Source organism: Pholcus phalangioides, unplaced genomic scaffold (genome assembly GCF_987345545.1).
Source record: "Pholcus phalangioides strain wild (caught in Gottingen) unplaced genomic scaffold, Ppha-v1.0 ptg000015l_1, whole genome shotgun sequence".
NCBI classification, from domain to species: domain Eukaryota; kingdom Metazoa; phylum Arthropoda; class Arachnida; order Araneae; family Pholcidae; genus Pholcus; species Pholcus phalangioides.
The window spans coordinates 3,773,850-3,796,623 of NW_028301608.1; the positions used below are offsets into that span (position 1 = coordinate 3,773,850).

The window sequence follows — 22,774 nt, forward strand, 5'->3', positions numbered from 1 at the left end:
TCATATCTGTAGTAGAAATGGTTGAACTCTGTGACTTGAAGGGGTTTATGAGTTAGTTATGTTTTATAACTGTATCGATGCATTTTTGAGCCGTTATCAAATGAATATCAACTGCTATAGCTTTGTCCTTACAAACCGTCCCACATACTGAGAAGAAAGGTTCTATGATTCACACCCTTTTCTTTTGTGGTGGTCATAATTTATGATGACAACAAATATATCTGTTCGAGAAGCTTCTTATAAATTGTTATTAAAATGAAAATTATGATACAATAATTGTTTATTCATGTTTCAATTCAGGTGGTCAGATAACACAAACTGTTTCTGCATCATCTGCTGGTGCTCCTATGACTGCTAAGGTTATTGGATCAGTTGCGGGTCAAGGTTCTGTTCAGGTAACATTTTCATAAATTTATCATCTGCATTAATTGCCATTCCAAGTTTTCAAAAAAAAAAAAAAAAAAAAAAAAAAGAAAGCCAAATATAGAAAATTCTTTGGCTGATTCCATAAGTTATCCCATTACATTCATTGAGAACCCAAACCAGATTTTTTCCTGACATGGGAACAACAGAAACGGTGACATGACCACAGAAAAAATTGCTACCACAAGGAGTCCCCCATCAAGGGGTTAGCGCACCAACTTTTCGATGAGTATAAAAACAAGCCTGCCATTTAGAATTGGCAATAAATTGTAAGTCCCAGAGTCTAATTAGCCCTCGTGTGCAGAAAATGACAGTGGTGCGACCAAACCAGATTTATTAGATTTCAAGTACAGTGAAAATCCTCTTTAATGATAATCACCCATACGTAACTATTAATCTCTGGTCCAAATGCACTTTTGATAGCATTGATATATTCCATCTATATTGACAAATCCTTTATAATGATATGTTTCTTTGGTCCGGTATATTATTTCCACTATATTTGTTTAGTCAGTTCAGTTCGTAAAATCTTTGGTTCTTCTCAATAAAAAAACGTTTGGAATACACAAAAATATTCTTGAAATTTTCCAACAAATTTTTTTAAGAAATATTTTTAAACTCAGCCTTCTTCCGTGAAATTCTAAATCTTGTTGATTCGTCTCTGTAATGCTTTATCCAGCCCCTTAATTTTTAATTAAAAGTGTGAGTGAATTTTTGGAAGTTCATAAATTGAGTCATTTTATGTGTGATATATTCATTAAAAAAGTTTTACAAAAATATATTCCATTAGTTGTGCATTGTGATTTTCTAAAAAAAAAATTGTGAATGGTGCTAGCTAGTTTTTATTTGTGTCTGAGTATGAAGAGATGGTATTTTTTTCGGGCTGAAATATACTGAGAAATTTAATTTTCTAGATGTTATGCTGAAATTGACATTTGGAAAGAAAAGTGATTTATCTCCTCCAGGAATCGAACCGGGATCCCCTTACCCGCACGGGTAAAAGGCTTATATCCCGCGGGAGGGACAGAGCCTTGGTCATGTATGGTCTGTCGGGATCCCCTTGCATACCAGGCAAGTGCGCTAACCAATATACCAGAGACACACTTTTTAATTCCTTATAACATGCATTAGTAGCGTGAAGCGCTGGGTGGAGTCATAGCAGCCTCCCTTAACTACAGCAATTTTCACCCCAGTTGGCATTTTTGTATGAAGAGATAGCATACCATCTCTTCATACAAAAACGTATGTGCATGAAGAGATGGTAAGAGACAAATCACTTTTTTCCAAATATCAGTTTTGGCCTAACATCCAAGAAATTCAATTTTTCTGTATCTGAGTAATTTTATTTGAATTAATAAATTTTTTAGGTACCACAACCAATGTTTCCGAGAGGAATATTACAAGCAAAGACTGTGGGCGGGCAAAAAGTATTAACTCTGCTACCTTCAAGCTCAGCTGCTGGTGCTTCCATTTCTATTGTATCTACAGAGGTAAATTCAATGAATAAATAAATATGGTTGCATATTCATGTAATATCTGTGAATTTTAAATGCATATTCATGTAATATCTGTGAATTTTAAATGCATATTTATGTAATACCTGTGAATTTTAAATGCATATTCATGTAATATCTGTGAATTTTAAATGCATATTCATGTAATTTAAGGTTGACTTGCTTTTATATACACGACACTCAGTGTGATCATATCGTGATTCCCACTCTTCTCTCTCTCTCTCTCCCCCCCCCCCCGCCTCTTTTTTGTCATTCTATAATGGTCATTTTCAATTCAAATTGAAATCCTTCCTTTTTTTTTTAATTCAGCCACATCAAGGACTAGAACAGAACGGTTAACTTGCTTTTTAATGTACAATGCATAAAACCCTTGAGAAAGTCTTTCGGGCAAAGAACTGGGAATCTGGTCAGCTGAAAGAAGTGACTTTTTTTTTTTTGCACCTTACATTTTCGTGAGTGTGTGGTGGGGGATATACGTGACTCTAACAGAGTTTGGTTGATATGGGTAACATATCAATGAAAATTGAGTATGGTTAAATTTCAGCCTCAAAGTGCACAAAATAAACCTTGGAGACACAAAAAATTGTTACATGAATCAAAATCTTGATAACTGTAAACAAAGTTTTTCCTATATAAAGAATTCAGCCACATCAAGGACTAGAACAGAACGGTTAACTTGCTTTTTAATGTACAATGCATGAAACCCTTGAGAAAGTCTTTCGGGCAAAGAACTGGGAATCTGATCAGCTGAAAGAAGTGATTTTTTTTTTGCACCTTACATTTTCGTGAGTGTGGGGTGGGGATATATGTGACTCTAACAGAGTTTGGTTGATATGGGTAACATTTCGATGAAAATTGAGTATGGATAAATCTCAGCCTCAAAGTGCACAAAATAAACCTTGGAGACACAAAAAATGGTTACATGAATCAAAATCTTGATAACTGTAAACAAAGTTTTTCCTATATAAAGATATTTATAGGTCATTCTATTCAGTCTTTTGCAAAGTGAAATTTGTGTCGAATTAATAGAATTCTAGCACAGCAGTTCAGTTCACATTCTTGTCTAAATGGTTCTTCACATTGTTTTCGAACTATAAGTCAAGCCTTGGTTTTTATAAATAACAATTTTCAGATGAATGTTCACACTGTGTCAGATATGAACATCATAGCCTTGATGAGAATTCTGCAATCGATCAGCGTCTACTTTTTTGCACAACCCTTGTCTACTACTACTTAATAGTACATGCACCCCGTGCACATTACTCGACGGAATTTCTAAGAAATTGGTACATGCTAGAATATACGTGTTGTGAACCTAATGGGAAGTTTGTTTCTGTGTAATGCTTGTTATGTGTGGTGCTGCCATCAATTTTTCTAATTATGAGGGAAATGTAACGATTGAATAATCATACCTTTGTAGGCCTGTTGACAACCCTTGTGTATATATGTGTTGGATTAGTAAAAGTCTACTGTAATAATTTTCATAAGGGCATCACATGTATAAGATCTCGGGGCAAGGGAGCCATGGGTGTCAAAAGTTTGTGAAGTCAGTCTTGAGTGTAAATTACTTGACAATTCTTTTTTAAAATATCTTTCTTTTTTTGCATTCTATCAATATGTATATAAATCAAACTGCCATTCTTCAAAATTTAAATGAAGGGTGAAAAATATTTTGTAGAACTTTGATTTCTTTTAATGCTATACTTTTTTTCCTTTTTAGAAAAAAAAATTTATAGTTTCTAAATTTTTTTTGTTTTTTTTGTCAAAGGCTCTTAGCAGGTTGACAGCATCTGCTTGTTCAGATTCACCAGCAACAAAAGTTATGGTGGTATCTGGAGGAGGTGGAAGTCAAGTTGTTTCATTAACTCCAGATATTGTTCAGCAACCCAGTGATGTCGCTGGTGAGGTTTTTTTAATTTATTTATTAATACTGTTTTGATATATAATTATGTCTTATTCCACTCGTCTGCTTCTCGTACTTTTTGGTAAAATGTCCTACTTTTGGCCTAATTTCTCAGTTTGATCCTGCTTTTCCTTCTTTTTACCAAATTTTATCAACAAAATCTGTGTAATTGATTTTAATTAAGCAGGGAATCAGATATATTGGCAAGAGTATTACAAATGTTGTAGATTATAATTAAGGATTCTGTCAAAGCAGAAACTATCGTTTTAAGGTTGTTTGGGAGGGGGGGTGTATGTGAAACATTTGGTTTATTAATTTTTCATTTGCTTAGTTTGAGGTTTCAACAAGTAGAGAAGTCATTAAAAACTTCTGTCTGGATGGAAAAAATACTTTTGTATGTACTAGTTTTATTGTCTTTGACAGTAACATTCATCATTCAAAGTTATAGTCCTCATTTTGTGTATTGGTGAAACAACAGTTTGTATTATAAACATTGGATACATAGGACTATTCAAGTTTTGACAATTCTGTTGCTATCCAATAGTATTCAATTGTCTTCTGTATTTTTAAGGCATAAACCCCAAAAGCAGAATGTTTTGCAATGTTCTGCAACAAGCCCTCAGCTAACTGAAAATGATCTGCGGTAAAAATTTGCATATACATAATAGCGTTTTTCTACACTATTCTCAAAATTCTTCCAGATTGTTCTGCGACGTACGTCGCACATTTCGGCACATTCTGCTTTGTGGGCATAAACAATATTTACAATGCTGAGCAAAGAACTAGAAATGAAAGTGCTTTGTTATCAAAAATGATTACACTGGTATTGACACCGTAAAATGTAAACAACCCTTCAAAAAAGAATGGACAGCTCAGTAAAACCATTTGATTCACTTTGACTAATTGACATTAGAAGCTGTAATTTACACATTCTGCACTGTGCTTTTTAAAATGGTCTCGAAGGAGTGTCATTCTTAAAAAATGTATGCCTTTATAATTTGCTGTGCATTCTTGAAGAGAGTGGATCGATTCTGCACTTTGGAAGACTTAAAAAAAAAGTATATATTGTGGGAGAGACAAAAGATTTATCTGCAGTTGCTAGTACCCTGGTTTGGCCAAAAATTATTTTTGTAACTGTCATTTTGCTTTGGCTTGAATCAATCTTATAGGATACGGAAATAGTGCTAAAATGGGGGATTTTTTAATTTATGCTATGATTATTATCGGGGGGGGGGGGTACCCTTCCCTGTCTCACTTTTTAGTCCTGCTTTTTCCAGTTTTATGAATGGGAGCCCTGCTTTATGTCAAAAATGATTCACACATACTAAGGTTTTCAAACGTTAATTTTTGTGCAGTATATTACAGTAAACTCCTGGTTTTAATGGAAACTATTTATGTATTGTGCTACTATCTATTTATGTATATTTTGTTTTCATTCTTCAAATGAAATCCTAAACGGATGTTAAATTAAGTATATTGCAACAGTTATGTTTTAAAATGTGGACATATCAAACATGGCTGTCACCCATACAGTAATTTAGTGAGTTAATATCAAATCATTTTTCAAACTTACTGTGATCCAAAAGAAAACAAAGGAGTCTTTGTGCTGTTAAATTTTCATGGGATCAGAATCAAGTTTCTCTTTCTCTAATTTCATTGCTGTGTGGCATAAATTTGTCTGATATTGATATGTACATGCTTGTCGTTATTCAAATATAGTTTTCTCAATATGTGTAAAAAAAAATACCCTCCTTGACTTTCAGACACATTTAAATTGTGACAGTATAATTACCAAGCTTTCTTCCAAATAGAAATTTATCTTCCAAGGACAGATATTTTAATATTTTGTAAATTTTCCATTTCTTTATTACCAGCCAGATTATTAAGAGTCTACAGTATTTCTCCAAAATATGAGTTTTACAAAATCCCTTCAAATAGTGAATCATTCTTTAACATTAACCTTTTGCGGTCTTATATCGAGGTGGACTCGACATAGGACCGCATTAGGAAACAACAGTACTTCATTGTTACAACAGTCCCTTATGATGGTAAGAAGGATCCTGCAAATTAGCCTTTTTAGCCAAACTCATAAGCTATGCAAAAGTACCAATGAAGTTCTGAAAGAAACCTTTGGGCCCCAAAGAATAAAGAAAGGTGTTACTAGAAACTGAACATGGTTTGCATAGTTAAATAAACATATTTTCTGTAAGGCATTCTTTTAATATCAATGTCTTGGATGTTGTGTCCTGCTCAATTATGTTTTCTGTAGCGTTGTAACAAATGGGTGATGCAAAGATTTCTTTGCTTATATATTTTTATTTCATATGTCAAATTATGTTAACCCCCCCCCCCCCCTTCCGCTTGTCGGAAAAATTTCGTCATCAGCTCTGCCCCTCTGAATCCTAACTCATATTTCTATGAAAGGTCGTTGATGACATAAGCATTATCCAAACCCCCCCCCCTCTTGTGATCAAAAGTCAGCAAATCGGAAACCCCCCCCCCCCAATCGATGATGCAGTAATACTCGAACGGCCCCATTGTAGATTATAGAATTTTCTCAAAAATCTATATTAATGTACTAATGACATTAATAAATATTTTTTGAACGCTCTCTTCAAATGAAATTGAAGTGAGCTACTAAAGTATATCCAATATATTACTTTTTTTATTTATCAAATTGTAATCAAGGCATTTCTGCATCATTCTAATATATCAAATATAAAGCATTGTGATTCTAAACTTTTATGTGATTTTTGATATTGAAATTATCTTTCTTCTAGGAGATATTCCTAGTGTAGATGGTTCTTCAGATCCCCAATCATTTTCAACAGATCCCTTGTTGGTTGATGCTGCTGATTCATCCCAAGTATGTTACTAGTTAGTGTGACAGGGTTTTAAAATCAGTTTTGATTGATAGAAATATTCAATATTGATCAAACATTAAATTATGAAAAATATGAGTCACACAAATGTTACTTGTACATAGATTTAATGAACAAAGAAAATAAATGCCAATCTTTGGAAAGGTTTAGCTCAATTTAAAAGTCATGAGGTTGTGTGTACATGTTTAATGATCTTTCATCATTGCTCCTTGTTTTTGCATTATTCAAAAGCAAAAAAAACATTGCCATCCTACAGGGCTCGGCACGGGTCACTTTTTTCCCTAAAAGTCACTTTTTTAGAAACTGGTCACTTTTATTACGTATTTTCAGGCCCAGGTCACTTTTTCCACTTTTTTAGCAAAAAAACCTCGGTCTCGCGCGCTTTTCTGCTGTTAGTGTTTTTCTTTTCTTCAAGGAGGAACTTTACCTGTTCAATATCGCTAATTTTCTCCCTCCCTTCATTGAACTACGATCGAAGGCATCTTATCTTCCCGGGAGCATACCGTGTGACGTCAGCATAACTTGATTTCAAGGCGCTTGGAAAAAGAAAGCTCCTTGGTTAAAGAATCGTCATTTTATGGAAAAGCCGGTCGGAAAAAAAACTAGCATAAAAGGCGTACTTACAACAAAGAATTTTTTCCCCCCCTATACTACCATTCTTTCTTATTTCCCCACGTGCTCACTCGTTCTTTCATTTTCATCTTATTTTAAAATTGATCCTTTATTTTATTTGTTTTAAAAAATTTTAGTCCTATAAGGGCCGAATTCCTTTCTTGGAGCATCGAGCAAGTTACATTTGTTGTTTGTTCTATCGTTACTTTTGTTAATTTTTTAAAATGTTATTTGAAATGACGATTAGAGAGCCCGTGCAGAAGCTAACTTACGCGCAGCGGGAGAATACCAAAGCGCGCATTATTAATACGTATTAAGCGTATTAATACGCTTTGGAGAATACTCTTGTAGCTGGCCAAGGTTAAAGAAGCTCGCATGTATTTTGAATTTACTTACAATAAAAAAAAATCATCCGATTGAAAATCGCGATCTATCGACAAATAAAATTCGTACTATTTTTCTAACTGGATTTAAATCTCAGCAAGAAACCGTACCCCCAAATTTGATCGAAAGGAGAACTATTTATGAAAATATCACAGAATCCTGCAATTCAACATTTAGTTTAACACAAGGGTTTCCAAATCAGATGAAAATTTGTCATCAGGCTGATAAAAACTCAGTTAACGTGCATGCGAGCCGTAACTAGAGGCGGATTTAACGATGTGCACACACCGAGCGCGCCTTTGGCCCCTACTTCACATTTTTTTCCTAATTTAAAGGGCCTAATATTAATTTTTTTTATTCCCGGGCCGTAACTTAATTTAGAGCATCTTCACGATACTGATTGTTGACTTAATATTGTTGGATTGTTTTCCTTTTTTTTTCTCTCCATGCACGTGCGGGAACCGGTTCCGACGCTGTATGCAAATCGGCGGCGGCGTACCCTCACGGGAGCACGGATATATAGACTGGTTTTTTCTCTATAGGTGAGATGCCTGTTTTTTCCGCATGGATGTATGTCGGGATTCGATTTGTTTCTCCCTTTTGATTGCCGGCCGTATTTTTGATGAACGAAAATGATCTTGTTTTTTGTTTTTGCAACTTTTATGGAAAAAGAGTTCAAAATGAACTTCTGATCATTGTTTTTCTTCAGCTCAGTCGGTACGCTCTGCCCCCCAACAAATATCGGCATCTTGCGCGCCATTCTTGATGTGTAAAAAAATCTTATTTTTAGACCTCGGAAGTTATTTAAACGTTTGTCTCGAGTCTGTTATGACCGCAATAGGAGAGGGCGGGGGTCTGGTTCCACGGGTGTTGAACGAAGAAAGGAGCCAAGTTTACTCATTTTCTGTTAAAAAGAGTTGATACCGGCCCCGAGCGATAGTAAATTTTCGTTCGTACTTGCGACCCAGATTGCTACTTACCGTGATCAGATCCAAAAGCGGAGGGGGGGGGTGGCAATGCCTTGGACGGCGTTTTTGATGGAATGGTATATTTAAGAAAAGGCAATAAAAATTCCTTTGCAAAATTATCGAATTTGACAGTCAAGGGGCAGTAAAACTACGTTTCTCCTCCAGAAAAAACAATTGTATTACGGCCATGGTAATTCGGGTGTCCCGGATGGAGGCGAATTCACTATTTTTGTTCGTTGAAAGTTACGGGAGGAGTCAGCGCTAACGTGGCGACTTGTTTTCGCGCTAAAATAGGTAGCCCTGACAGCAGCATCCATAAACTCTATCAACCGCATTTATAAACCCCGTTGTTGTTGATTCGATTTTTCTGTTCATTTCATCCTAATTTTCCGTATTTCCCGATATATTCCTATCGATTTTCGCATATTGCCGCATATTAGGTTAATTCATATTATAAATTATATATTTTTTTGTAATTTTTTATGTGCCCTTTGTCAGCCATCTTGAATTGACTACCGCAAAACGGCGATTCCTTGGCGCGAAAAAAAGTCGCCACGTTGGTGCTTACAAGGTTCATGGGAAATTTACCGGGTAAGGCCGCTGAGTCTCTTTTTCTGTTAAAAATTACGGGGGGAAGGCCAAAATTATACTTTTTCCAGGGGTAGGAACACTGCGCCAAAATTAACACCTTGCGCCATCCTGCTCCAATAGTGGTTTCGTATTTTTCTGCGCCAAATAGCTAATTTTGCTTCGTATGTCCAGAATTTCTTAAAGAACGCCAAAAATTTTTTGTTCCTGCTTACCGTGAAACGATTCTTTCTAAGAGCGTGTTTTATATATATATTCCACTGTACGCCTTATTTAAACTATCGGCCTTTCCATCGTGAAACCCCGATAATATCCGTGATTGTGCAACTGAAGATAGTTTGCAATGGTCTTTCAGCTTTAAAGTGCAAATGCGAGTCAGTTGCCGTTTAAAAGAAAGTCGCCACTGGAAGCAGCAGAAATTACTGTAGTCGATCGTCATTGCGTCAAATCCAGATGTTTCGTGAAAAAAATTTCCATTCCGGAAGTAAAAAGTGTGTTTTCGCCGAATTACGAATGTTAATTTAGAAACTTTGCCGAATAACGAGTGTCAGATCGCTAATCTCGCCAAATAATGCGTACTTAATCGCCAAACGTCGTGTTGATTCTTCCGAAATTCTCCCCCATTTTGCAACAATTTCTTTCCGAGTATAAAAAACTTATAGAAAATTTTTTGCTCATTTGAAGTGCTGCGGTTCAAGACAGCAAATAGTGCCCTCAGTAAGCAAAAATCATCTTAAATAGACTGGTGTGAAAAATTTTATGACAGCCTCTCTTTCGAACAAGGTGTCAAAAGCCTGAAACACCAAAAACAAAAAACAAGCTGATGAAAAGATTTTTGATAACAAAAGACAGTGCAGTTTTATTTTGAAAAGGGATGAGGGTTAACGAAAATATTCTTGTTAATTTCCCTGCTCCAATAAATATCTGCTCCAAATCCTATATTTTTCTGCTCCAAAACTGATCCGAATCCTATATTTTGCTGTTCCAAATCCTGAATTTGCTGCTCCAAAACTGCTCCGAATCCTGAATTTTGCTGCTTCAAAGCTGCTCCAAATGGACTTTGTCACTTCCCACCCCTGTGTTTCTGGGTAAAGGAGTAAATGTGTCTTTTTTTTTGCAGGGGTGTATGTTGTGTGTAAAAAAAGGGAAAATATATATTTTTACAAATTTTTCTCTCAAAGCAAACAATTTCAAAACTGGTTTATTTTCTCTCTCACCCAAGGACAGTATTATTTTGGTGCCCCCGCCTGTAAAATAGTACTCGCCCACTTTTCCCGGTCCAGCCATAGGTGTCTCCACCTATGGCTGGACCGGGAAAACTTGAAGGTCTTAGGGGTGTGGCACGATGACAATTGATATACATCATATATATGTATACATCAGTAGGCTCTGCCATTGACGCTGGGGGGAGGGTGGATTGCCCCTCCCTCAACATATAATAATTAAAATAATTTAGTTAATTTAATAATTTGAATACTTTATTCAATTTAATAATTTAAATATTTTATTCAATTTAGTAATTTAAATAATTTATAATTCAGTAATTTAAGTAATTTTTTAATTTAATAATTTAAAATGTTAAAAATTTAATTTTATGGTTTTTAATCATTAAGTAAATTTCTTAAAATTTGTTGGAACATATTACACAAACCTAGGTATGTAAATCAAATTTGTACTAGTTAAAAAAAGTTTGAGTACATTTTGTATACTGTCATTCATAGCATAACGTGAATGAAAAATCCACTGGAATGTAGATGGGACAAATTCTCTCATCAAATTTTGTGTTATTTCATTTTTTTCCCTTCTTTGAATGTGAAAAATTTTTCCCGCTTTGAAGTTTTTCCTGCTTAAATTGATTTTAAGATGGGTTGTGCAAAGCAACATGGGGGAAGGCATTGCTGCTGTTACTTAAAAGGGATGTAATGTAGTTATTCTCTCACTCATAGTTGTTGATAAATTTGATAAGTTATTCAAAACTTTTCTGGTTAGCAGAATGCGTTTGAGTTTGATTTAATTATTTCTATCTATTATGTAAAAAAAGCAATTTCAATGAGTTCTATTGAAATGCAAAGTTAAAACTAAATTCAATTTCAATTCATTCAATTTGGTAATAAAAATTCATTGTCCATTTGGTCTCTCTCTAAAAATATTTTGGTCACTATTTGGTCACTTTTAAACATTTCGGTCACTATTTGGTCACTTTTTCAAACATTTTGGTCACTATTTTCACTAATTTTGAGGCCATGATCCGTGCTGACCCCTGCATCCTATTGAATTGTAATTACTCATGTATCATCTGTTTAGTTACAGCAGTTTTTATGTTTTTCTCACTATTTTTGCATTCTATTAATTAATTTTTAATTAATTTTCCCAGATATCTGTACAAAATTCTGCATCAACTCCAGAAGTGAAAACAGCTGTTGCTCAGCAGCCCTTGTTGTTTCTATCATCTGTGAGTGACACAAACAGTCATGGAACTGATGAGCAGCCTGCCGAAAATACATCGTGTGATCCATCAATTTTTGTGACTAAACCACAAAAATCAGTTTGTGAAGATGGAGTGCACTGCGGTGAGGAATTCCTTCAAAAGACAGATGAAGCAACTAAGAAATCATTGTGTTCCGATGGTATACATTGTGGTACAGATGATGAGGAAGAAACACCAATGAAAAAGCCAGTGTGTTCCGATGGTATTCATTGTGGCACTGATGATGAAGAAGAGGGCCAGTCTGCCACGAAAACGAAAAAGTCTGTGTGTTCTGATGGCATACACTGTGGCACAGATGATGAAGATGAAGAACTGCATTCGATAAAAATGACCAGGACTTCACAGCCAAACAAACAGTCTAGAGTTTGTTCCGATGGTATTCATTGTGGGACTGATGATGAAGACGATGACGCAAAATCTCAAGCATGCAGAGATGGGGTTCATTGCAGTGAGGATGGGGATACCACAAAGACACAGAGAGAAGGTTCCAGAAGTGATCAGAATGGTGAGAAATCTGGTGATAGGAGTGCCACTGACAATGCTAGTGGTATATTTTTCTTTTATACCTTCAACATGCTTTACAAAATTCTTTCATTTGATGTATTGTTAAAAAATAGCTTCTTGTGCTTGATAAATACCAGTGAGGTCTTGTGTTTTATGGATTTATCATCTAAACATGGAGATGTCAAGGAAGGGTAAGCTGCTGTATGTAACGTGACGTTGTTTGTAATAAATATTATATGTATCTCCAATTAATCTGCATCACTGGCATACCATTGCTTCAACTTCATTAAAAAGAAATGACAATAAAGCTGGGTTTACAGGTTTTTGACACATGGCAATTTTTGACGGTTTAAACTGTCATGTCAAAAACCTCAAATATTGCTTTTCAATATAAAAATTCCCATTGGAAATACACACATTAATTGTATGTAATGTTTAAAGCGACTATATTATACAAAGAATAAGCATTTAATATGATTCTAAAATAATTTTCTACTCTCTACAGAATTAAAATATAATTGGTTTTTCCTTACAAAATATGTAATTTTAATAAAGCGTAGCATAAACGCTGAAGGGAAAACTATGGAATGATTTGACATTCTATGATTCAAGATGGTTCTTGATCTTCCAAAATTTTTTCAACTGTTTATATGTGTGTGCATTGATATAAACCACCTGCTGTACTCGTTTCATAACAGATAAGTGTTTAAAAAGTTTATTACATCATATAGGCCTATGTAATGTTGATTTCTGTTGTTATTAAATTATATAGATAATCACTGATGCTAAAACGATACTCTTATTGTGCATGACATTGAAATATATCTAAAGATCAAAATACTAAATTCTAGGACTAAAATGCCATTTAATTTGGCAATGCTAGCTTGTATACGATGCTTAAGAAACTCCTGTAACTTATCCTTGGTCAAACTTAGTTTTATTCTTACTTCTGCACTATGATATGGTGTATTTACCAGCATTTTAATGCAGTGGTTTTCCAATTGAAGCTGTATTTAATTTTAAATGTGCAAAACAAATGCTTTGGGTATTAAGTCCTGTCGGTTCTGCTTTGGTTGAAAATACTCTTTAAAACTCTGTGAATTTATACACCCTGAGCTCTAAGAAATTTGTAGATGAAAATAAATGAGTTTAATTAGTGTAGTAACAGATGCAGGGCTCCCACTTGTCCTACTTTTTGGTAAAATGTCCTACTTTTGTCCCACTTTCTCGGTTTTGTCCTACTTTTCCACCAAATCCTATCGATAAAATTTGTGTAATTGATTTTAATTGAGCAGGAAATTGTTGATATATTGCCAAATATTACAAATGTTGGAGAATGCAATTAATGATTCTGCCAAAGCAGAAATTGTATCATTTTTCAGGTTATTTGAGGTGGGGGGGGGGTGTATGTGGACCATTTGGTTTATTGATTTTTCATTTGCTTAGTTTGAGGGTTCAACAAAGTAGAGTAGTCATTAAAAACTTCTGTCTGGATGGAAAAATAATTTTGCATTTATTACTTCATGGTCTTGGACAGTAACTAACATTCATCATTCAGAATTATGGTGCAATAAGTGCAGTTTGCATTTCAAAGCAGTTGGATACATAGGCCTATTCTAGGTTTGGTGATTCTGATGCTATGCAATAGCATTCAGTTGTCTTCTGAATTTTTAAGGCATGAATTGGCATAAACAATATTTACAATGCTCAGCAAAGAGCTAGAAATGGAAGTGCTTCATTTGTCAAAAATGATTACTGGCATTGAAGAGTAAAATGTGAACAAATCCCTTTAAAAAATTATGGACAATGCAGTAAAACTATCTGGTTCACCTTGCCTTATTTACATCGGATCTTTTAATCTACACATTTTGCACTGTGCTTTTGAAAGTGGTCTCGAAGGAATTTTATTAAAAAATAAGCATCATTCTTAAAAAACGTACTTCAAAATTTGCTGTGCATTGTCGAAGAAAGTTGACAAGCTCTGCACTTTGAAAGACTCCAAAAAGAATGTAATATATTTATATGAGGAGAGACAGCAAAGAATTATCTGTGGTTGCTAGTGCACTGTTTTGGCCAAAAATTGGTTTTGTAAACAAGTCATTTGTCATTTTGCTTTGGCTTAAGTCAATCTTATAGGAAACTGAAATAGTGCTATGAAAAAAAAAAAGGTTAATTCAAAATTAAAACATTTTTTTTTTAATTATTGGAATTTTGAAAAAAAAAATTTTTTTTAGGGGTTTTTTTTTTTATTATGCTATGATTATGTTGTCTAAGGGGGTTACCCTCCCCCATCCTACTTTTTAGTCCTGCGTTTTCCTACTTTTTCTCATTTTTTGAGTGGGAGCCTTGCAGATGCTGCATGAGAATTTTTACATGGAATAAAATTTTGGGCAGACCAGAAAATTTAAAATATCAAAATAGATATTTTTCTCAGTAATTATAATTCTGAATATAAAACCTTTAATTTTCATAAAAGTGTTTTGTTTATTTAACATATCTATCAGGTTGAAAAACTATGTGACAACATTGACAATAGGTTTTTGACTGCTTTAATACTTATTTAGTTTCTGAAGTCTTAAACCTAACTCTGTGATGCCCCTATCATACATATTTTGAATAAGCAGCTCTATTCCACTTAGCAAATTGAACACGGGTAATCAGTAGCTTAGATAAAATTAACAACAAACTGTATTTATATGTTCTAGAATCTTATGTTGAAAAATCAAAAATTGCAAATTATAATTAATATTTTGTTTTAATTATTGTAATAAATTAATGTTTAACAATGAAACATTGTAATATACAAAAAAATAAGTTTTTCATCATTTTATATACTTATTGTGTTCAAAAATTATCAAAAAGCATTCATTTAGGTTTTTGATGGTTTTTGACAGTTTAAAGCAGTTTTTGATGCTCGTCATGTCAAAAACCCAACCCTGCAATAAAGCAACTTAGAGTAGCAATGCTATACCAGAGCTAGAGCTTATATAGGTTTTATTAATACAAATACAACGCCACAACAGGCAAAATGCCCAATGAGGTGGCTGAGAAAAAGATGCCCATAAAAATATGGATGTCATATATTTAAAAAATATAGCAACCTAATTAAAAATGCAATTAATAAAAAATTGTAAACAATATATACACACATGATAAAATATTATACAATGCCCTTAAAGAATACTTATGGTTGTCTTATTCTAAGAATGGATAGCTTCTCGATTTACCCCAACATGTTTATTGTATTTCTTTTTAAACGTATCAATTGTGTTACAATTTACTACCTCCGGGGGTAAGCTATTCCATTTATTAACAACCCTATTAGAGAAAAATTCCCTGCGACACCATAGCCTTGCATTGTCCCTCACCAATCGATACTGATGTCCCCTTGTAAAAGCAGTCGATTGGTGGTGTACTAAATGTTCATGGTCCATCCCATTGAAAATTTTGAACACTTCGATCATATCTCCTCGACACCATGCAATCTCATATATGAACCAATGGTGTATTTATTGGTTTTTCACATGCAGATGCATTTTTACTGTGTGCTGGGATGCACACATAGTTTAACTAGTCAGCTGGCTACAATGATGTATGCCGTTGCATTGATTTTTAATCTATTTCAATTTTTGAAAACTAATTAGTAATTATTTCAATTATCATAATTGTTTTTTTTGTTGATGGTTTAAGAACATGAAGTGTGTGTTCAACATTCAATGTATTCATAAAAAATTTCAATTGTAAAAATATATTTTATCAGCTTAAACTTTTAAAAAAGGAGAAATTAATTAGACAGCTGACTGGTTAAAAAAGGAATGTTGCATTTTAGGTGCTGCAACAGCTCTGATATATATCCATGAAGTACTGCGGGACTTGGCCATGCTCTACTTTCTTGAGGGGCGGAGTTAGTAAAGTGACCTGAATCTTAAATGAACTATAAATTTAAAAATGGTCAAACTTTTTTTTTTATTTATTTGTTGGGCTATGGTTAGGTTGTCTGATGGCAGGTGGAGTGACCTCAGCCACTTTTATATTTTTTAAAATCAAATTTGTCCAAAAAAAATGTCACTTTTTTTTAGGCTTATAAGAAGTTCAGCTTCAAAAGATATTACTTCGATTCATGTTCATAACTGTCAAACCCATGACAACACCAATCCTGGTCGACTGGACTGTTAGCCCCTAAAGCAGAATGTTTTGCATTGTTCTGCAACAAACCCTTGACTGCCTGGAAATGTTTTGAAATAGAAAAAAACCATAAGAGTTTTTTACATTTTTCTTAAAATTTTTCCAGATTGTTCTGCAACGCATAGATTTCTGCATATTCTGCTTTGGGGCTGTTAGTATCATTTGTTCGCAGCATTATAAACTTATTAGGAAGAAAAATATGGGTGAAGTAGTGGCTAAGCATGTAAACTCTTGCACATATGGTATTCAGTAGTGGTTCTGTGACATCATTTTTGGGGCTGCAAAATGGGAATAAAAAATTGTAACATATTGACCAATTTTTAAATAAAATTGAAATAAGAATTAAATTGACTTTTTGAATTTTTGTGAAAATTTGAATCATATACTGACATTTTGACACCAATTTTTAGCTTTCCCAAAAATATGTAAAATTTGCATTGCAAAAGTTTATTTTTCGTCCAAAATATTTTTTAGTTTTTTCACATTTGTACCTCGTGCTATTATTAGCATGCTCCACTTAGATGTTTATGTCTCTCAAATCAAATTCTGAAAAATGTAAGGAAGTGATAATAATTTTTAGTTTAATTTCTGAATTATTTTTCAAAAATAGAGCTCTCGTATCTCTCTCAACCATAGACAAAAAAATAAATAAAATAAAGAATTTATAAAAACTCTTAAGATAATTACTATAATTGATTACAAAAAACTAAATTTTACAGTAAATAAAAAACTAATTATACAAGAGGGTGCAGGAAGGTAAATTGTATTGCACTGGGGATGCGAGTTGGAAAAAAAGTTGAAAGACCACTGGCAGGGAGGTACAGGGATTAAGCTAGATAAAAAATTTCTTTAGCGAAAATAGAAAAAAAAGCTTTAGCAAACATGCCAACATTGGTTTAAAGCTTGTCAGTAGTGATAAAGTTTAGCTTCTCCATGTTAAGGGGGGAAGGGGAGGGCTCTAGGATATCATAATCACAGTGCAATAAAAAAGAAACTCTCAAAAATTTAATTTTTTCAAATTTTAATTGAAAGTTCATTAAAAACAGCACTTCATTGGCACTGGAACCTAGAAGGCTTCTCCCGAAGCAACTTTCCGAGGTGGCCAAGTCCCTTAATAATTCATGGATATTCAATGGAATCCCAACCTGCATATACCCTTGTGGGTCGTATATATGAACTAGACATCTTGCAACCCTAGACCCCATATATCTTGTTTTGTTCTAAAGCGTGATTCTACTTGGTTCTGCTAACCTTATACCCCCCTCCGTTTTTTTTTTGTATCAGACCTACGATGAAATATTCTTTTCGACACAAGTTCTGCGAGCTTTACCATGCACTAGGCAAATGACGCCGGGTCCAGAATCGCCACGAAAAACCTGTCCACTTCACTATTTTGAACCCCTCAAAACCCTATTCTTAGCCCACAGCATAAGGCGGTTTTGATGGAAAACACGTTTTTGTGCGGTTGGGCATCGAGTATAACGGTGGGTTAAGATACAGCTTTACAGATTGCCTTACACATACAGACAAAACTGACCAGTTTCGAGTTTGTCTTCTCTCAAACTCTCTCACATATGCATACAAATTTATCGTTATGGTAAAGATCGATACAATTTAAAAAAAATAATAATAAAAATAGGTAAAACGCAGCAAGAAACTCTAAGACCCAATTTTTTTAAAATCCGATTTCTGTATTATTGAGAGTGATTCCCTTAGCTTTGTACTGTACCTCCTGTACACATTTTTTACAAAAGTGGCTACTACTTCCATCGCATTTTAAAATTTTCCTTCACATTTTGCAAAAAAATGTGACTGTAGCTTAAACCCTGGGGAGGTACTTGGGGCAGTTGCTTTTAAGCGTAATTGAGTTACTTTAATTTCCTCTTGTTTTTCCCAACGTATGAAGCTTTCAATGCCTAACGTTTATTGCTAAAAAAAATTGCTATTTATTGGGACAGAAGATTCACCTTGTTATAAATTTAAAAAAACAGTCATTGTCACTATTGAAAATAATGAAGCATTCAACTTTTATTCAGTTGCTTTCATTACTGTTTTTGATGAATATGTACTAATTTTTTGTTTTTTAACGGACGATTTTTTCCCTTCAAACTTATTTTATTTAAATCTGGTCACAATAATATAATTTTTTCAAAGTTTTATCACTATTGTAGTCATGATTGAAATAGTTATTTCAATTATGAATTTATATTTAGTTGAAATTTATTCCGCATGTTTTTTAAATTCTTCCATATTTCTTCCATGTGTCGGGAGGGAGAAATGGGACAGATTTTTCGCAAATTTAAATTTCTCATATAAAAAATGATTTTTTTAAAAAATCTCAAACGTGATAAGGTTCTTGATGTATCAATTACAACATTTTACATTTTACAAAAATATATTTTTTAAATATTTTGTGAAAAATGTCCCATTCACATAGCTGCCAAGTCTCCCGAATTTTTCAGGAATCTCCCGAATTTTAGCTTCATCGCTCGACCTCCCGAAAAGTTCTTAAATCTCCCGAATTTTTACAAAAATCCCTAATTGTCCCTAAAAATTACCTACTTCATTAAAAAAAATCCCCGCTTATGAAAACAGTCCCTAAGGAATTTCTTGTGGGGCATGAAGCCCTTTTTTTCCCCTTTCGAAATGACGTCACACTTCGTAAATGGGGAAACTCCCTTTTTAAGGAAGTTTTACAAACCCTCTGATGGTAACAAGAAAGTTGTTTGTCTTATCGTGCAGGGAAATGGCTTAGCAGCCAATAGTCCTGGATAATAATCGAAGATTATAGTGACGCGCATATGGTCAAAATTTCTTTTCTTGAAGTTACGTACGTGCGATATAACAAAGCATGAATAGTGATAAGCAAAAACATATTTAATCAATTTTAAAGATACTTATTCCGATGAATTTCCTTTCATCAAACGTTCCAGAAGAGGGCCGACTTTTCCTTTTTGTACAAGTTGTGTTACGGACATAAACATCGTGCATGGAAAGACTACCATCATCACTCGTGAAATTAAAAAAAAAACATCAAGCAAGTGTCACAAAAAGTCAGTGTTCTTAAAAAATTGGCGCTTTTTTCCTTCATCTTCCAATGATTTTGGGATCATTCGCGCAGAATGTTTGTTCACAGCATTTCTGATTGAACACAATATTTATTTTTACATCATTGAAGTTTTGGCCTCCAATTTCACTTGTTTTTTGCGTAGGAATTTTATTCCCAAGGGTTTAACTTCCATGTGTGTAAAATCCCTATTTTAATTTCACTTCAGTTTTTGAGTAGAGATTTTATTCCCTATGCTTTAACTTTTATGTTTGGAAAATCCCTATTTTATTTGGAAAAATCCCTATTGTATTTATTAGGGAATGGTTAAAGCATAAAATACGGGTTTGTGCGAAAATCTCCCGAATTTTCATTTTTAAAAGCTGGCAGCTATGCATTCATCCCTACTAGCCCCCCCCCCCCCCATACAGGCTGAGAGAAGTGCACATGCTGCGATGGGCAAATCAGATGAATGGTTAAGACAGGTTAAGGTGTCAACATTCATCACTATTGAGAAGCTTCATCGGCAGAGAATCATTTATTATGTGTATTTGAAAATGTGTTGAAAACTTGAATGTATTATATTTATGCTTAGATAAATTGGAGCCCTAATACTTGACTCAATTTTATTTTATAGGCATACCACCTTCTGGTGAAACTAATGCACAACATACCACTCATATTGCTGTACAGCCTCGAAGTGCACTGACTTTAGAACAGCCAGGGGCCCAACCTCCTGCTCAGATGTGTGCAGATGACCCTCCTGCTCAACCAGAAGAGATGGATCATGAGGATGGAAGTTTAGGTGATGCAAAGCCTTTATCCAGTGGTCGTGAGTATCTATCTCATTATTGAGAAAACATTGTGTTTTAGTACGTGAAGATGCTTTGAGAATAGTAGATTGTGGATTATTTTTTATCATTATAAGAGGACTTGACGAATTGAAAAAAAAATTATGCCATTCAAATTTCTCTGTAGCCAAGGGGTATTTTTTGTTCAAGAAAAACTTTCCTGAATAGTTTTTTTTTTTGAATTTTCATAACCCCTGCCCATTTCAAAGAAACTGCACTGTCATGAAATTAGAAGATTTTGTCATTATACTCCAATTTAGCAATCAATTATAGAATTATTTTTGTGCACCAATTCTGATTTTCTGGCTGCTGTGGCGACCTTATGTCTATTATTTGTCAAGTCCTCATTATAATAATCTGTGTTCTTGCAGAGAAAGTTAATCTGTTGGTTTTTTTTCTCCGAAGTTATAAAACTGTCAGTGCTGACCACCACTGTAAATGTAGTTGGTGTGTTTGAGAGTTGTTCGAACGAGGAAGTTGTCATGGCGTCCACGCCATGTTGTTTGTATTGTAGGTGCTGTTATCTCTTTATGCTTCTTATATTGACTTATATGTCTTATATTTGTGTTTTCCTTAAATAAATTACGTTCCAAACAGCATGTGGCTATAATTTCATGCCCAATGTGAAAGATGAAATTTTTTCAACCTGAGGAGGATCAGTGTTCACCCGAAACGTACCTACCAATTGGCAAGTGAAACTTCCATTGCAGATGTCTGCTTTCAACCTTAAAGAAATTCATCACATCAGTAGTTTCAAAATTTGCGAAAGTGTTCACCGAGTGTGAAAATGTTCGTCCGATGTTTTTTTTTTTTTAATGTTGCTCAGCGCGTCTCAAAAGTTCCACTTTTTTATTGTTATTGAAATGTTGGTTTATTGGTTGGTTATTGTAATATTGCGTACTTAGCAAAAGGAAAGAAGCAAGACCTCATTGTCGTAGCCGTGTTAACCGACACAACTGTCGTTCAGTTAAAATCTGCCATAGTCAACCACGATGATTATGATGAGGACTTTATTAAAGAATTCCTGCTAACTGTAATTGAGAGAATTTCTTACTCTAAGCACCAAGATCAAAGGGAACAAGCGACGCTTCAACCATAAAATAAAATTGAAGACCAAAAGTTGAAGGTGCAGTTCGAACTTGAGAAATTTAAGCTTCAAACAAAGTGGATCATAACAGTGCCAACTCTGCGTCAACGTCCCCGGAACTTTAATTTGAACTTCAAAAATTGTTCTCGAGTTTCGATGGTGAAATCACAACATATCATTGTTTCTATCTCTCGTTGAAAGGCACTTCAAATTGACTAAGGTCTCTGAAGAATTTTGGGTGTCCCACCTCATCACAGTTCTGCCAATTGTTGTAACATCGCTCATGAACCTGAAGATAAAGCATCTGATTATCATGTAAAAAGGGTGGTCCTGAAACGTTTCCGATCATCTGTCAAAAAATTCTGTCAACTGTTTGCTACTCACAAGAAATCAAAAGACAGTACTTGTGTGTGGCATGATTACTATTTCAAGTTCAGATCGTTCGTCGAGAACTGGTTAACTGAATCAAACATCATGACTTGAAGGACCTGATCATCACAGACTAGGTGAAAAAGAAAGTCCCTCTTGAATGCAAAGAGCATCTAATGGATGAGAGGACAGAAGTAATCTCACCCACTGTTCTTGCTGATAAACTGGATGCCTATGACAATATCAGAAGTGTTTTCAACCGAAAAAAATTTCGAATAAACCCAAACAAGTTCGTAAAATTGTGCAACTCCAAAAATCCATACCTTTTCATGACAAATCGTGTGTTGTTTGCTGTGGATGCCGTATGCTAGGGTTAATCAAAGCAAAATTCCCAAATTGCTCTCCATCGACAGTGACAGTTGTGAAATCTCCAAACAGCTATTTTGTACAGCTGTCAACCCACAGACGCTCCGGTATTGCTACCGCTGATGGAAATTCAAGTATGTCAAGATCGTGGTCTCATATGCATCTTTAGAGGTGCGACACCCTCATTACAGGAACTGTTATATAAGCTTTTCCTAAGTAAAAATGTACTAATGAACAATATTAACACAACTATTTTTCTGGGTGATGGTACCTAGTCTCAGCAGGGTCTATGAAGTCAAAGTACCTGCACGCGTTTAGAATCTAACTGTTGATACTACCTTCTTGGTGTTGCCAGAAGCAAAGCGTAACCGATCACTGCTGGGATTGGATTTCCTGACGGCAGCCGGCATTGCAGTAGATCTGAAGAAAAGATGTTGGTTTTTCAGTGGCACTCCTTATCCCTGTTTCTCATTCCCACATGTTCCAATGGTTGAATGTGCTGTACTTAGAACTTTGCTAATCAAATGTCCTCAAATCAGGGGGGTAGGGCCTACTCCAGTCATTCAGTAACACATCAACAACAGTAATTGTTCACCAACAGCTC

General features: G+C 34.5%; 1 protein-coding gene across 4 annotated transcripts in view; it reads left to right on the plus strand.

The window, feature by feature from the left end:
• The window catches only part of Hcf (Host cell factor), a 121,880-nt gene that overhangs the window by 60,029 nt on the left and 39,077 nt on the right, over positions 1-22,774 (plus strand). For 2 of the 4 annotated variants that reach the window (XM_089242593.1, XM_089242594.1), the window contains exons 16-21: positions 301-395; positions 1,791-1,913; positions 3,706-3,838; positions 6,621-6,706; positions 11,649-12,309; positions 20,135-20,329. In XM_089242593.1, the coding sequence (XP_089098719.1) occupies positions 301-395; positions 1,791-1,913; positions 3,706-3,838; positions 6,621-6,706; positions 11,649-12,309; positions 20,135-20,329 (1,293 nt within the window). The remainder of the gene's footprint in view (positions 1-300; positions 396-1,790; positions 1,914-3,705; positions 3,839-6,620; positions 6,707-11,648; positions 12,310-20,134; positions 20,330-22,774) is intronic. The other 2 variants (XM_089242595.1, XM_089242596.1) reach the window with 1 other exon arrangement.